This window comes from Cyprinus carpio, chromosome A7, assembly GCF_018340385.1.
Source record: "Cyprinus carpio isolate SPL01 chromosome A7, ASM1834038v1, whole genome shotgun sequence".
Taxonomy (NCBI): domain Eukaryota; kingdom Metazoa; phylum Chordata; class Actinopteri; order Cypriniformes; family Cyprinidae; genus Cyprinus; species Cyprinus carpio.
In genome coordinates this window covers 1,078,817-1,095,137 of record NC_056578.1, presented here as the reverse complement: position 1 = coordinate 1,095,137, position 16,321 = coordinate 1,078,817, and the positions used below count along the sequence as shown (strand labels likewise).

The 16,321-nt window shown below is 33.6% G+C and overlaps 1 protein-coding gene and 1 pseudogene across 3 annotated transcripts; one reads left to right on the top strand and one right to left on the bottom strand.

The window, feature by feature from the left end:
* LOC122145497 overlaps positions 1 to 16,321 on the top strand; it is a 643,912-nt pseudogene that overhangs the window by 354,587 nt on the left and 273,004 nt on the right.
* Positions 11,423 to 15,570, bottom strand: LOC109074297 (tumor necrosis factor receptor superfamily member 14-like). Of its 3 annotated transcripts, XM_019090352.2 has the most exons (10): positions 15,482 to 15,570; positions 14,197 to 14,491; positions 14,035 to 14,093; positions 13,781 to 13,906; positions 13,539 to 13,694; positions 13,305 to 13,392; positions 13,040 to 13,227; positions 12,898 to 12,950; positions 12,457 to 12,500; positions 11,423 to 11,939 (listed from the first exon to the last, which is right to left on the bottom strand). In XM_019090352.2, the coding sequence occupies exons 2-10, from the start codon at positions 14,214 to 14,216 to the stop codon at positions 11,879 to 11,881; spliced, it is 795 nt and encodes a 264-aa protein (XP_018945897.1). In that variant the 5' UTR covers positions 14,217 to 14,491; positions 15,482 to 15,570; the 3' UTR covers positions 11,423 to 11,878. The 3 variants fall into 3 exon arrangements, with proteins under 3 accessions (XP_018945897.1, XP_018945896.1, XP_018945898.1); XM_019090351.2 differs by having other exon boundaries at positions 14,035 to 14,491; XM_019090353.2 differs by lacking the exon at positions 14,197 to 14,491 and having other exon boundaries at positions 15,482 to 15,565.

Sequence of the window (16,321 nt, the reverse complement as noted above, 5' to 3'; positions counted from 1 at the left end):
ACTTTTACAATACCAAAATCTAATTGTCCCCTTTAAATTTGATGCATTTCAAATTTTGCCTTGGGTAGGTCAAAATAGTTTTTTAATAAATGTGAATTTATCTCATTACATAAATGAACATGGTAAGGTTTAAAAGTTTTAATTGACAATTAGCCTACTTTAATCAACATAAGCGTTTTAGGAGCTGTTATGATGACGAAATCAGCTCCGTATATTAGACATATTAAATATATATTAGATTTAAGTTGTGCCACTTTAGCCTAGACATCCTTTACAAAAATAAGAAAACGTGTATTAGTAAAACGAAGGACAATATTATTTTTATTTAGATCCCCATTAACTTCCATAAATTGCTTCAACATACTTCCGGGTTTCCAGGTACGGGGATGGGGAAATCACATGAGGAGACGTATTTGATATCGGCGTGGCTTTCGTTTACGTCACACTTGGACGTGGGCGGGGTTGTGTCGGGATGGGCGTGACTTCTGACGTCACACTTGGATGTGGGCGGGGTTGGATGTCCACCGCAGGCTGCAGCGAGCCCTACTTGAGTTTGATGCATAGATGTATATCTATGGTTTGATGGGCGTAGGCGCTCCGAACCACTGTTTTGAAACAAAATATGCGCAAAAGTTTCGAAGTTTCGAAAGCAGCAATCACTAGTGTTTTTAACGGTTTTTAACCTTCAACTTCAGTAGCTGCGCCGCGCTCAGCTCACAAGAGCAACGTTCGTAGTTTGGTTAATTTCTATCTTTGAAACCACTGATAAACTGAAAAAGGAACAACGTGATATAGCCTGTACAGTAGTGTATGTAAACAAAGCGAATAACAGTGTATCTACAATTACAACACAGTATGATATTGCGTTAAAAAAAGGCTGTGGCGTTGACATGTTCTCTTGATTTGAGTTGGTGTTGGAATCAGTCCATCCATCCTGTTTAGAGAAACCTGCACTGTGGGTTTACTTTACAGAATGAGGCATGGCTGGCTGGCGACGGTTTTTTTTTTTTTTTTTGAATTGCTCATAAACATGAGGTTATCATTGTGATTTTATTGTTTATATTTAAAACAATATTTATAAAAGCAACATACACTTTTAACATTCACATTTTCCACATGCAATGCCCACACATACTTTCCTGTGGATTCTGTGGAAACAAAAGCATAATTAATCCTAAATGTGCTTAGTCATGTTTTTCCATGTCATGTGAACTGTATGAATCAATACAAAATTGGGTGTGTAATATGATTTTTCTCCACAATGGTCTTTTGATTTCATTGCACTACTTGTGTTATGCCAGTGACCACATGGAAAGCAATGAGATGGTAGTGATAGATGCTAGAGTGATGTTTTGAAATTTGTCAAATTTGATGCTTCACATAAGGCATTGATCTGATTAACCCATGAAGCAAAGATATGTTTTTACTTCAGTGAGTTTTATCATCTAGGTTTGGTTTTAATGACAGTCATGTATAGCAAGCCCTCTCAAAAACACAAAAGACAAACACTACAAATCAATAAAGGAACACAAATACGTTCCATGTTTTATGATAAATGATTTGTAGATTATATTTAATAGACTGCACATTTATTAAAACATTTATAATTTGTAAAAGGTGTTATCATTCATGTTTGGGTACTGCTCAAGTAAATTAATTCAAAGTTTTTTTGCACCCAAAAGAAGTCATTTATTTTGTTTTATTTTTAAGGAATGTCAGTGCTGAAAAATAAATGTATGTCATTTGGTGACTGAGGGGCACAGGTTCAGAAATGTCAGGACCTTTACTAGCAAGCACTTTTTAAAGGAGGAGCTACACAACTGGTTTCATATGAGCACCATTATAAAAAGGTCCTATTGATCAGCTTTTTAATAATGATTTTTTTTTTTTAATATTTAAATGATCATAATATAAATATTTGTAAACTCAATTAAAAAACATAAAATAAAGCTTTATGTAACTTCAGTTTGAAAACCACATAAGTATTTTAATAAGGTGGTCCCTATTATGATCATATTTTAAATGTTTGACTGCATTAAAAGAACAGGTCAAATATTCACTTACTGATTATAAATCTTTCTCTGTGGCTCGTTGTGTTGTGCAACAGCCATCTACAATATAAAAGTATTAGCACTGCTAATGTTAATAATGGTAATATGTTAAATTAGTTTTTATTTTAATTTTATTTTAAGAAATCAGTTCTTACGTTCGTTACAGCATCGTGCTTTATATTTTCTGATGCATACTGATAATGCAACAATTACAGCTACAAGAACTGGAATTAGGACTCCAACTATAAGACCAACTGAAGTCACTTTCTCACATTTGGCATCAGATGACATTGTTCCTGCCTTTAACTTCTGCAAGTCCCATAGTCTCACATCTAAAGATTATGTTGAATGCAGTACACAAGACATCAGATAAAACAATTAAAAAATCCCATGTATACACTAAAAATACACTACTTACTTTGAATGTGGTAGGCAGGCCATTAGAGATCCGTTTGAATAAGTTCCATATGTGCAGTTTACACAAACAGTATCCACTAAATGCTGTTCCTGTAAAAGTATTAAGACTAACACACAGTGCAGGGAAAACATGATAAAAGTCCATTGGGTTCATCTGTAATCAAAAAATTCTGATAACCTCAGTAATTAAATCAGAAAATTGCTGTAAATCATAAGAAATTACATTCTGCATGCATTTTGTCCCTGTTTTAAAAATCTACAGTTGAGTGTATATACACTCACCTGTTTGTTTAATATATTGTCCAGGTTTACATTCTGAGTGCTCCACTGCTAATGTACAGGAGCCTTTATTAAGTTTAATGCAATGGAATCCTTCCTGAGGCTCACAAATTGTATCTGCAGAGCTTGTGCAGGCCTTTTGCACTTTTAGTTGATGGACTGTGAACACAAAAACAAAGCATTTATATTTATATTTTAAAGTATAAATACATTAGACAGCACTTGCTTATTAAAGATTTATATCTCTTTAACATAAATTAATTGTAGGAAAAAAAAATCATTTCCTAAAAAACACACAGTGCAGGGAAAACATGATAAAAGTCCATTGGGTCCATCTGTGTATGTTGATGTAGGACAAGGAATGCATGTTGTACTGGTATCTATAGAACAATGCCAATAAACATGGTTTCCTGAAAAAAGGGGTAAAATGTGTTTTTTTCTTGAATAAACTGATTATATATCATACTAACATGGTCATGGACACTTTTTTTGTCAAGTGACCACATTGCTGCATCACATGAGTTATCAGCTGATTTGATCATTCTAGTCTTGTTTGGTTACAGCCAAATTACACACACACACACACACACACACACACACACACACATATATATATTATATATATATCTATATATATATATATACATATTATATATATATATATATTTATATATTTATATATTTATATATATATATAAAATAAAAAACATTTACAAATGGCACAAACATGCGGCTCATTGTTAGGAGCCATAAGACAAATCAAAGTTCTAAATTGGCTTAAAATAGTAAACATGTTTGATCTGCTTCCACTAGATAGAATCATAGCCTTAAGCTAAAAAGCTTTATCCTCTAAACTAGTTTTTTTTTGTTTGTTTGTTTTGTAAAATCTGTCAACTCTGCCTGCCTAAAAGCTGCAAACTGGCTCTGACTTTGGCAAGTAGCATCAAAAATCATTTGGCAAAAATTCCAAATTTTATTCAATCCATTACAACACATAACATTAAATAAACATAAATAAACATACCAACTGCACCAGAAATAGCAGCAGGGCAACATTCTCCATTTATATCATATTCAGCACGGGCACATCCACAGAAACAAAGTCCCAAATTAGCAGCAATGGTGATAGCTACAGTTGACATAATGGTCCTTAACAACAGCATGTCCATATGAAGTGCAAGGGAGGTTTATTTAGTCCATTTGAAAGTAAATGAAAATGTTTCACCCTCAGCTTTCATGAATCTATTTCTTTCTTCACAACTTCACATTAAATAATGTATTAAATGCCAGTACTTGGCATTCCTGTCCACCGAGAGGTACATTAATTCTGTGTTTTTATATGCACATTAGGGGTGTTTCGGATCCTGATGGCTGGTTTCCTGCCTTCAGAAGATCAGTTTGACTGAGGCTTTAAATGCTTTGGCAGAAGACTCCAACAAACACTTCTTCCTTCACAATCAGCTTGACTCCTCTTGAGTAAACAGAGTCATCAGTTGTATTCTGTAAAGAGTTTAAATAAAAAGGTTATAGCTAATGTTCTATCTTAATGTTTCATTGTGAATGTCTGCTTTTAAAGTGTTAAAGGTAATTAAAATGCGAAAAGGCTCATAGCAGTGTTTGATATACAAAGTAAACATGCTATAAGTTTGAAAACTAAAAACGTCACAATTTCTAAAAAGGGAAAGTGAAATTAAAGTTAAATGCACAGCACAAAAAAAAAGGTCTAAGGCAGGGGCAATTCTAGGATTTTAATCTATATACAGTACTGTGCAAAAGTCTTAGGCCATTAGTATTTTCACACACACACACACACACAAAAAATAGTTGAAAATACTATTGGCCTATGACTTTTGCAGAGTACTGTATATATATATATATATATATATATATATATATATATATATATATATATATATATATATATATATATATACACATACACATACACAAATGAAAATGCCAACTTGGTCGTTTCATACATAGGCGGAGCGGTTGCACTGTATTTCATTATGACAAAAATGCTCCTGCTCAAACAAATTAAATATATTGCTAACAAAGTGAAAATGAATAGAAAGTGTCGATTGCGGGATTAGATTAAGACCTGCTCATGTTGCACTGTATTTCATTTTAAGCGTTTTTACAGTTTTGCGCATTATAACCAATCCCACACGATTCTGTTGATCTTAGGAATGCAATAGCCAATCAGAGGCGTTCAGATGAGTCATCACTGAAACTCATCAGCTTTGTTGAGTGCGCGCGCGTTCGCTGACTGAAATCTGTACTCTTGTAAATTCTCTCATCATAAACAGCAAAACGCAGTTGTACGTACAATGTAAATAAGAGATTCATTTTGCAGTGTAGACAGCATCAGTTATTATAAGGATAACTTAGTTTTATTGAGAGTGCTTAAACTCGTGATAGATAAACGTTATAGTGATAATGTCACTTTCATTTTTTTTCTATTTTTTTTTAATTAATTTTCGAGAAGAAAGTGTACTCAAAATACAATGATAAATACAAAGTGTATCAATTGTGATCAAATAAAGGGGAAGTCGTGGCCTAGTGGTTAGAGAGTTTGACTCCAAACCCGAACCCCCAACTGCTCCCCGGGCGCCGCAGCATAAATGGCTGGCCACTGCTCCGGGTGTGTGTTCACGGTGTGTGTGTTCACTCCTGTGTGTGAGCACTTTGGATGGGTTAACTACAGAGCACGAATTCTGAGTATGAGTCACCATACTTGGTTGTATGTCACGTCACTTACATTTTTTTTTAACTTTCACAAAATAAAACAAAAGCAAAAACAAAACTTGAACCAACAAAAAAAAAAATATATAATATTTTTTATATAAAATAAAAATCTTCTGATTCAGTCTCAGCTCAAGATACACATTATATTTCAGTTTTCAGTTCTAGCTTTCCCTGAGAATAGAGTAGTTTAGTTGTGATGACAAAACCTGACCAAAAAAGATTAAAAGGGAATTGAGGCGATCACTAATTCATGTAGTTTGTGGAGCTAATCGCAAAATTTTAGGGGGGCTGAGTAGTCATTTAAAAATGGCATAGCAATGCCCATGGTCTAAGGGTCTTTACGCATTTAGTAAGACATGCATCACGTATCACAGGTGCTACAAAAATGACACAAATTTGGATACATACATCTGTTCATTGGTCATTTTAGACTAAACGGATAAGACATTTCATGCTAGTTGTGGCTTGTTCTGCCAAAAAAAAAAAAAAAAAAAAAAAAAAAAAGGCCTCAACAAACTGAAACCGAAACGTCCATCATCTAAAACTACGAATAGCTTTTAGGCACCATAAAATGATTTATGAATATAAATGAAAATTCCAGACCTGACGACGGACGATGTGGCGTAACCATTTTCAAGAACTGCGTAAAAATCTGTCAATATTTCTACTGGAAAGCATATCAGTGTCACACAGCCATCACTTGCTTCTTTTTCTTCTTCTGGCGGGGTGCAAACAAACACAAGACGCCTCATTGGCCGCTTTGAGCCGTTGCTGCGTCCGTCATGTTTGTGAGGGCAAGACAGCCTTAAAAATAAACGGAAGTACACAGGGGAGCTGCGGTGGATAAAAACACGATAACTTTTACATTTATAAACCGATTTCAGAGGTTTGTGATCTACATGCAGTTAAAATAACTAATAACATCCAGTTATTTAGTTAGGTTTGGAAAATGTAATTTTCTTAAGAAATTGTGAAAGCTCACATTGATTTAGTTGATTTTTTCGGTTTACAATTCTAATGTTAATGTAGTATAACTGTGACATATACATGTAATGTAATTTGAATGTACATTAAATTAAATTAAGTTGTTTCATTGCTTTCTCTGTGTTCAATCCCAACATTTTAGTTGTTTTTTTGTGCTTCAGGTCAAAACACAGCTCATGCCCTTTGAAATACTGGAAAAAATCGAAATAATACATCTTTAAACGCTAATAATTTACCATCATTGAGAAAATTGAATACAACCAGCGAATACAAATCAAAACGTGACACACTGGTAGTCTGCTTTTTATTTTGATAGCACTCTATAGCCTACAGATAAACTCCATAATAAAACAATAACAAATGCAACTGATAAGCCTTTATGAATCCAGTAATAGTTACAGTGGTAAAATAGTGCACAGTAAAAATATAGTAAAAGTGATATGTAATATAAAAAAGTATATGTAGTATAACTTGTAGTAAAGTGAATAATATAAAAAGCAAGTACAACAGTACAATAAAATAAGTGATATAATAGATTTATAATAGCACAAATTATATGTATAATACCATAATAAATAAATGACTAACAATAGGTGAATAACAGCAAGAAGAATAAATAATATCAAGGGTGGAATAATACAGAATAGACAATAATGAAGAATAAATTAATAAATTCTAAAGTAAAATAAATAATCATAAAATTTACAGATTTATAATAGTATTTGTGTAATAATTACTAAACAAATTAAGACAACTAATGACACAACACAAAAAATTGTGGACGTGAATTCCAAATTGCGTTTAATTAATGAGCTCAAGTATAATATATACATGTACACACACACACACACACACACGATATATATATATAATAAAAATCTTCTGAATCAGTCTCAGCTCAAGATACACATTTTATTTCAGTTTTCAGTTCTAGCTTTCCCTGAGAATAGAGTGGTTTAGTTGTGATGACAAAACCTGACCAAAAAAGACTATTTCTCCACCGCTTCCCTCGAGATTTTCCCTATATTTTATTCAATTAAAGAGTAAAATCATGTAAACAACTTAACGATGCTTGACATTTTGCTGTACAATGCAAATTACATACACCCATGCAGAAAACACAAATTTTGAAACGGTTGTTTATTTTTCCATATATGTTAATACATAGGAATGTTTGGGATGTGAGTGTGTGCAGTTTACGTTGTACAACAAAATGTCAAAGTATAGTTATGTTTAACAGACCAGAATATGAGATGCTCCCCCTCAAAAAAACTTTCTATTACTCAAAATTAATAATCATTATTACAACATCGAGAGCAATAATAAACAATGATTTTGTCATGATATTACAGCTTGACTCACTAATGAGTTCCTGTGTTTTTCAGGTTATTTACATTATGCAGTTTTTGTGTAAATACACATACAGTACATGATCAGCTTTAAACAGCCTGTGTAAATAATTTTAAATGCAGTCTATAGTATTGTGATTGACTGAAGAAACTGGTTATATTTAAATATTTGACAAAAACGACAAAAACATTTAATAAGGTCATTATATTAAATGATATTGTTATAAAAATGACCCTTACAAAGGTAAAAAAATGCTCCTGGAAGTCTATTCCAGGGGGAGGGAGAGAGAGTGGTTTGAATATGACCAGGGTCACTCTGGCCATTCATTCAGGGCTATTCTGGGTTTTAACTACAAATACAACCTTGGGCTGTGGAAGTATAGCCTTGTCTCTTGGAAATGCAGAGAACAGGCTTTCTTCAGCTTTCCTTAAGTCTTTCCTTGTCATAATCATAATTATATACATAATCAGTTCACAGTTTTATGATAAACTATGAAATGATGATGATGATAAACTTACTCTTTGTAAATAAATAACGTTAGTGAAATTAAAGAGAGATGCTTTAGCTCCGTCCCTAATCCTGACAGTCTGAGATTTGTCAAAGTGCTCACTGTACATATTGTGCTCATAGCACAATTTAGTTTATGATATAAACTACAATATAAGTTAAAACTTAATTAGAATTAATTTAAACTTTGATTTTTTTATAAAGTCTCAGCTTTCACAGCTAGCGATATCACTAGCTATTAATAGTCTGACACTGGTGGCTAATTAAGCTGCCAACATAATGTTAAAAATGACCAAAAAACGTACAGACACAACTGTTCAGTCTTACCTGTGAAAGGTAATACCCTGAGATCTGTTTTTATTATTGTGCGACGGGTTGTAGATTTAAAAAATATATATATATTTTTTTTTTATTCAAGGAACAATAACACAATGTTATCAAGAAAACAACATTAAAATAAAAGAAGAAAAGAAATTTAAAAAAGAAAAGAAAGAAAGACAAATCACAACAAACAAAATCAGTTGCCAGGGGGAGGAAAGTATACAATTTCAAAACAAAATACAAGATATACATACATGTGAACGTATATATAAAATCAAATAAATATATTGTAAAGTTCACAAACTTTCAAAGTTCTTGAAGCTTTCTTATTCACAGAGTCTCTGATATTGTCAATATATATACTTATTTCCGTCAACAAAACTATAAAATTGGGTTTTTTATTGGTGAAATTTGGTCAATAGAATGAGTAAATTAATTAAGTAAAAGTACTGTTTCTCTTGGTCAGGATATATTGGTCAGGATAATATCAGGAGATATTCTTTATAAAAGTTGACTCGTCCACACCCTCCTAAAACACCTTGTTTAAACACGCCCCACATGTCTACGATGTGGGAAGATTTGCATAATGCCGCACAAATGTTCACGTAAAGAAAGAAGGAGTAACCTTGATTCTCTCTGTTGCCACTGGCACTATGTTGTAGAGACACTGTTTCTTTGTGAAAGCGAAAATACTATGTTTGGCCTTCCAAAAGAGGACACAACTAGAAATCAGTGGTTAAGTTGCATTTACAACACTGTTACAGAACAGTTCAACCCAAACATTCAGATGTGTGCAGCACATTTTATGGAGGACTGTTTCCTGAACCTGGGAGAAAAGACTACAATGCCGGCTGTCCTGACTCACAGTCTGTAAGTAGGTTTAAATATGTAAAGGATTTGCCAGTGATGATTCAGACGCGAGTTTTGAGCAGTGTAGAGTAGCGGTTCTCAATTCCAGTCCTCGCGCCCCACTGCTCTGCACATTTTGTATGTTTCTCTTATGGCTTCAGACGTTTGTTCTATTCGAACTTAAGTTCCCTGTGAAGTGGACATCACAGGATATTCCACCATGATTCCAGTTATAAGCAAACATATATGTTCAATTCAAAGTGCATTGAAGTGTGCGAGACGTGAATTTAAATTGTATTTATTTACCGAGGTATATCTGATGTCACACTTGTCCGTGTGAAGACTTTGTGCAGCGCAAATCTGTGAATGAATGTTCCGAAGTGAGGTTAACTTTCCCCTGCTCAGGGAGTAGGGAGCAATGAACACTGTCTAGGGACCATATCAATGGGAACACAGTTCACGCATGGAGCTCACTTCTAATGAACTGATTATCTGAATCAGGTGTGTTAACAAAGAGAGACGTGCAAAATATGCAGAGCTGGGGGGTGCTTGTTGTTTGTCATTTCTCCTTTCAAAAATGCAGACATGGTTTTATTTTTACGCGGCACGATGCAACGCAATGTGTAAAAACAGTATAAGTCATTATAATCCGTAATTATGTCCCCACTGGATGCAACAAACAACTCATTTGTAATGGGTTTTATTGATATTGTTTTGTCACACCTGTGTTCTGACCTGGACATACATCACATTTCCGTCACATGCTTGAGGCATTTGGCCAATCAAAATGCACTGGATAGCTGGCCAATCAGAGCACACCTCACTTTTCAGAATGATGAGCTTTGTAAAAAACAAAGCTTTCAGAAAGGCGGGGCATAGAGAAGAAACAATAATGTACTTTATGTGGAAAATAATGTGTTTTTTGAACCTTAAACAGCATAAACACATTTCATTACACCAAATACACAAAATAATGTTATTTTTAGCAACATCATATGACCCCTTTAAGACAAGTTTAAGAAGTTTTACAATGATTTTTTAAGATTGTTTTGAAGAATTTAAATGATTAGATTTTATTTTAAGAACAATATCTAGAGTAAAGATAACTGATAAGGAATAGTCTGTTTTTGAGAATTTAAGAATACAAAATATTCTTAACAGTAATTTCTTAGGAAAGAAAATAAAAATTATAATAATTTTATTGTTAAGAATGTTTGATCTGTAAGCTACACTGTAAATTGTAATTGTGATTTTGAAAATATAATTTCATTTTGTTTACTTAATAAATGTTGAAAAGTCTTTGAGCTGTCACTAATACAGGTGTCAGACAAAGGCAAATATTACATAATGTATATCATAACTAAAAATTTAAACAACATAATCCCTTAATAAAACATCTATCTCATAAAAAAACATCAAGTTTGAAACAGTTTAAAGTTCAAAGTAGCAGCAATGAATAATACAATCCCTAAATTGATAATGTTCATATAAAGTGCATAAACTCTTTTCTGGTTTCTTCAACACATTAAGTCCTGGATTGTTAGTCTCCAGCTAGTGATGTAGTCAAGCTCTGTATGTTCAAACTTGAGAGCAGGGAGTCCAAACGAAGCTACAAAAGCAGTCCACAGCAGTGGCAATGCAAGAAGTTGAAAAGTGAGTGGACCTTGGTGATATAGGGTGGACATCATTGCCCACTTTCAACTGAAGTACATGATTTTTCCAATACATGAGATAAAAAATAAGGATGCAAATTTAGACACCTAAATCCACCATTACTGGTTTTGGTTAATAGAGGAAAAGGTCTCAAAAATAATCATTGTTTCAGGCAGACAATACCAAGTACATGTAAACAGTAAACATGCGGCTTTTGGGCTGCGTTTTGGTTTGTAACTTCAACAAACATTACTAAACCAAAGTAGATCATATAAATGTATTTAGAGCAGGTGTTCTCAATTCAAACAAACCCAAATACAACATAACACAACGTGTAGATCTTGAGGTGATCCTCATGGCATTCAATGCTGCTTTGCAAAAGCTGCAAGACAAATGGGATCTGATTGCTTTACTATAATGATGATACCTTGTTTTCCAACTTTCTTTTCCAACAGCTTTTAAGTTCAACCAATGGAAGGTGGATCTCTGGTATGATGGGTGCGCATAGTTTGTAGGGACCATAAAGACCTGCTTTACAGTGAGAGCATGCTGTGTTGATCACTTAGACTGACAGCTCTTCCATTTACCATTCACCACAGAGTAGAAGCAGTAATTAACATGAAACCCTTTAGATTTGCTCATCAGCTGTTTATGGAGACTTCAGGCTCTTTGGCAGAACTTGTGGATTCCTTAAGACCAAGATTCAGTTTCTTTCAATATCAGGTCACACATTGCATGTCTCCACTTGAAACAGAACAGGCAGCTGATTGATGTAAAGGGCTGAAATGATAAAATCACAGTTTTGTTTAATGTGCTGATTTAAATGTGCACCAAATTTGCATGTTTACATTTTGCTGGCTTATATTTACCCAAACAACTGATATGACAGCTTAAACCCAGAAAAATTATTTTACTTTTATGCATTTGGCAGATGTTAAAACATTCATATAAAGTTCAAAGCTCTACATTCCAAGTGGGAATAACAGCAGGGCAAGATGAACAAAAATGAACCTGCACTAACTTGTAAGCAACTTGCATAACCAGTAAAATATATATTACTCATCTGCACCTATTATATTATTATCAAGCCTTTACTGAAATATTCCAGCAAAAAGCAAAGTCGTATAGCATTCAAGAAGGCTATAGTAGAAGGCTTCCTTTATTGACTTTACTGAATTTATACATGTCTTTTACTTAGCAAATACACAAATTTGATACTTGCTAAGAAACCTGTTCTTAAATTTCGAGACTGTTCTATTCTATAGAGCAAGGTTTCGTAGAAGTAGAAGGCTCTTACCTACTAGTGTTGACTATAAGAGGGGTCACTGAGTCTGGTGATGTCTGTGAAAAGTTAATTTCATTAAAAATAACTCAATATCCACATTTGACCCATAGCACAATACCAGAGTATTATGATATCACTAATATCAATATACAATTTTTGCATGATTTTTCCAAATTACTCTACTCTGCTTTGTGCACTCATGTTATAAAGGGGTGCTTTGCTGGCTGTGATGGTATCAGTGGGTTTACAGTCTGTTTGCAAACCATACAGCAAAAATCAAGATAAACTGAACTCTTTTATCCCATAATATCATGTAAAGTTTGTTTCCTATGACCCCTTTAATGCACTAAATCTTTGTTTTCTTAAATGTTTTATAATAGTAATACTACTAATAATAATTAAAATACAAACAAATATAATATTATCATGCACACAGTTAAATTTTTTACTTACTGGTTCACACTGAAAATCAGTCTCTGGTATTGGTACTGAGCAAAAAGTTATACCTAAAACGCAAAACAAGTATATTATCACTTGCACATCACCTTAACGTTTTATTTTTATACATATATTTTTGTAATAAGTTCAGTCTTACTTCTGTCAGAAGCTTGTCTCTTCTGTTTAAATTTGTGATAGATTTTTATCCCAACAGCTGTCAGCAAAACACCAACACTGACTCCAACAATGACTCCAACAATGATAGGTATTGGAACTGACTTCCCACATTCCACATCAGATGACATTGTTCCTGGTTTTATTTCTTTAAGGCCTCTAATCTCACAACTGTAAATGTATACATTATTAACATATGTGGTCATAGAATATCTTTTAAGACTTGTGAATCTATCTTAATCACTCACTTTGAATGTGGTCGACAGGCAGTGAAAGAGCCATAAGAGTAAGTCCCTTCTATGCAGTTACCACATACAGTATCAGTACATACTGTTCCTGTAAGTTTATAAAGAGACTGTATTAATGGGAGTTTATCATTACAAGTATTACTGGTATTGTTCTTGTTTCTGAGTCAACATTTTTAGTAAAGCTAGTTGTCCTTCCACTCTATGGTCATTGTTTCTGTGTTCTAAAATATTCACCTGTTTGTTTGACATATTGTCCAGGGTAACATTCAGAGTGCTTCACAGCAAATCTACAGCTGTTTTTCTTTCGCTCAGTGCAGTAGAATCCCTCCAATGGCTCACAAATAGTATCTGCAGAGCGTGTGCAAGTTTTCTTTATTCTTAGACCTAGTCCTGTGAAAAACATGCTTCTTATATTAACAAAATGCACTAGAAGTCATTTCTGTATTTTAAATCTTCATTTTAAAATACATACATACTTGCATCACACACAGAGCAGGGAAAGCATTTATCCGACTTATTGGGCTCATCCATGTAAGTTGATGCAGGGCATGGAACACAAGTTGTGCTTGTGTCTACAGTACAGTGCCAATAAACATGGTTTCCTAAAAATGTTTTAAAAAATCTCTTTGAAGGGACACTTCATGGAAGAATTAAATATTACAATAAAAAAAAAAAAGATATAAGTTTCTTTGGGTCAAACTACACTGCTGCTAAACAATGTATACTGTACCTGGTGCACACATGGGGCAGCATTCTCCATGTATCTCATATTCAGCACGAGCACATGCACTGAAACACAGTTTGAAGTTCAAAGTACCAATGAATAACATGATCCCTAAATTGATCATGTTCAGATAAAGTGCAAGAGAGGTTTATTTGAAAGCAGTCAAACCTTTCTTCTCCAGACTTCATAAGCTCCGTTATGGTTTCAACAACACATTAGATGAAGTAGTGGATTGTTGGTCATACATTGGTTTCTCTCCACCTTGTGATGCCATCATGCTCTGTAGGTTCAAACTTGAGAGCAGCGAGTGCAGAAAGAAGGAAAGCAATCCACAGTAAAATCAGTGTATGCTCAGGTTTAGTTCATCAACATATGAAGGATGGTTCAGGTAATTAATATGAAGCCCTTTTGATTTCCTCATCATCTGGGGAGTCTTCAGTTTCACTGGTAAATCATTCAGATCCTAGACACCAAGATTAGATTTCTTTCAGTATCAGTTCACACAGTGCATGTCTCCACTTGAAGCACAAGTTGAACAGGCAGTTGATTTAAGAGCTGATATAATGGGTGTGTCTCAATGGTACTGTTTGAACTAGGCTCAAATAAAAATTCACGTAAACAACCAATAAGAAATACTACTACTGGCGATGGAACACATGACGTACTGTTTGAACTAGGCTCAAATAAAAATGGCCGGCAACTACCACTATGAAATATGTCTAATATCACAATTAAAATTAATTTTGAAAAAGGACAGAGGCTCAAGCCTGAAAAAAAAAAAACTGATCAAAGCAAACCTAAAGGGGTTTATAAAATGGTTTAATTTTCACCTACAAACACTGTGGGAAACACCTGACTCCCAGGTGAGCTATTGTAAATAAATTAAGCCACGAGTGCTCTTTGTTTCATTTACTGAGAAATCACATGATCAATTCCAAAAAAAAATGAACAAACAAAAACTCTGTTCTGCATTAACTTTCGATTTTATTTCAATAGACAACATGAATAGAATGAACTCTTTGAGACCATGTCAATATCGCTTGATACAACTGTAAAAAATAACAAGTTAATAAATTAATTACTTAATCACTATTACTCTAAATCACTTGATACAATAAGGACAACTTACATTTTAAAATCATAAATTTACTTTATGTAATAATGAATAAATAGCTATAAAAAGGTTAACGAACGACTTGAAACAAGCCAAATAAGCAGTCTACTTTTTAAGTTGTATGCTACATGCTCCTTTTAGTTTTACTTATTAAGAGTATTTACATTTTAATTTATTTTCCTCATATAAAGCATTGTGACAGCCTACGTTATGAGACAAAAGTGTTTCACTAAACCGAACCTTTGTCATGATATTTATACAGAATATTTACTGTATGGACCATAATCAAGTACAGTCACGATATGTATATATATATATATATATAAAAAAAGATCTTACCGCGGAAGTTAGTTTGGAGAGGAATTCTTTTGAAACGAAGGAATAGTCCTGCTTCCTGGTTTATGCGTTCTGAAGGCTATGTAAGAATCAACAAGGGATTATCTAAGGACATGCGCGTGCGCGTGCAATACCTTTTGCCAGTTGTGTGTGATTTTGTCGAATGTCTTAAGTGTTATAGATTATTGTTTTTTGTGTTGTTTTGAGCAAAAACAAAGAAAAAAAACATGTATGTTATAAAATTTTAGCACCTACAAATCCCCGAATATTTCATAATCTTCAGAATGTTGAAATATGACGTGTAAAATTAAAATTACACTGCAATAAAGCTAATCAATAAACTTACAATGTTATTTAGAAGTGCTTATAACTTGTACAACAACAACCAGGAACAACCAATTCAAAAACACTGGAATGCATAAATACACACATTGCAATTTTCTTTTAATGATTTCTCCAAAGTTGGCCTCATTTTAAAGATATTTTATGTTCTCATTCATAAAACACAAACACATCAAATAATTAACTCTAGTGTCACAGTGTAAACTCAAATAACACAATTATCCATAAGCATGCATTCAGTAGCAAAACTGATGACACATCAGTCAGAATCTCAGGATAAAGGAGCACAGGTGACTGCTTTAAAATGGATCCTAGCACTGGAGAGAGACAGTATAGTAACTAAAGTAACAGTACTTTATTTAAGGGACACTTCACTATTCGGTCTCCAGTAAACAGTATGAGATGTTGTACACACTCTAACTTGTGACAGTCAAATTTAGCCTGTTTTTTTTAACCCGTGTTTTTGCAGAAATCAGAAAGAGCTTTATTGCCGAGTATGCT

Excerpts from the sequence above, each read along its gene's own strand:
- LOC109074297 (XM_019090351.2), bottom strand. The coding sequence starts at position 14,152 with ATGATCAATTTAGGGATCATGTTATTCATTGGTACTTTGAACTTCAAA. Across the intron at positions 13,393-13,538 it reads ACAATATGTCAAACAAACAG|GAACAGTATGTACTGATACT; the intron begins GTGAATATTTTA and ends ATAAACTTACAG. Across the intron at positions 12,951-13,039 it reads GAGACAAGCTTCTGACAGAA|GTATAACTTTTTGCTCAGTA; the intron begins GTAAGACTGAAC and ends TTTGCGTTTTAG.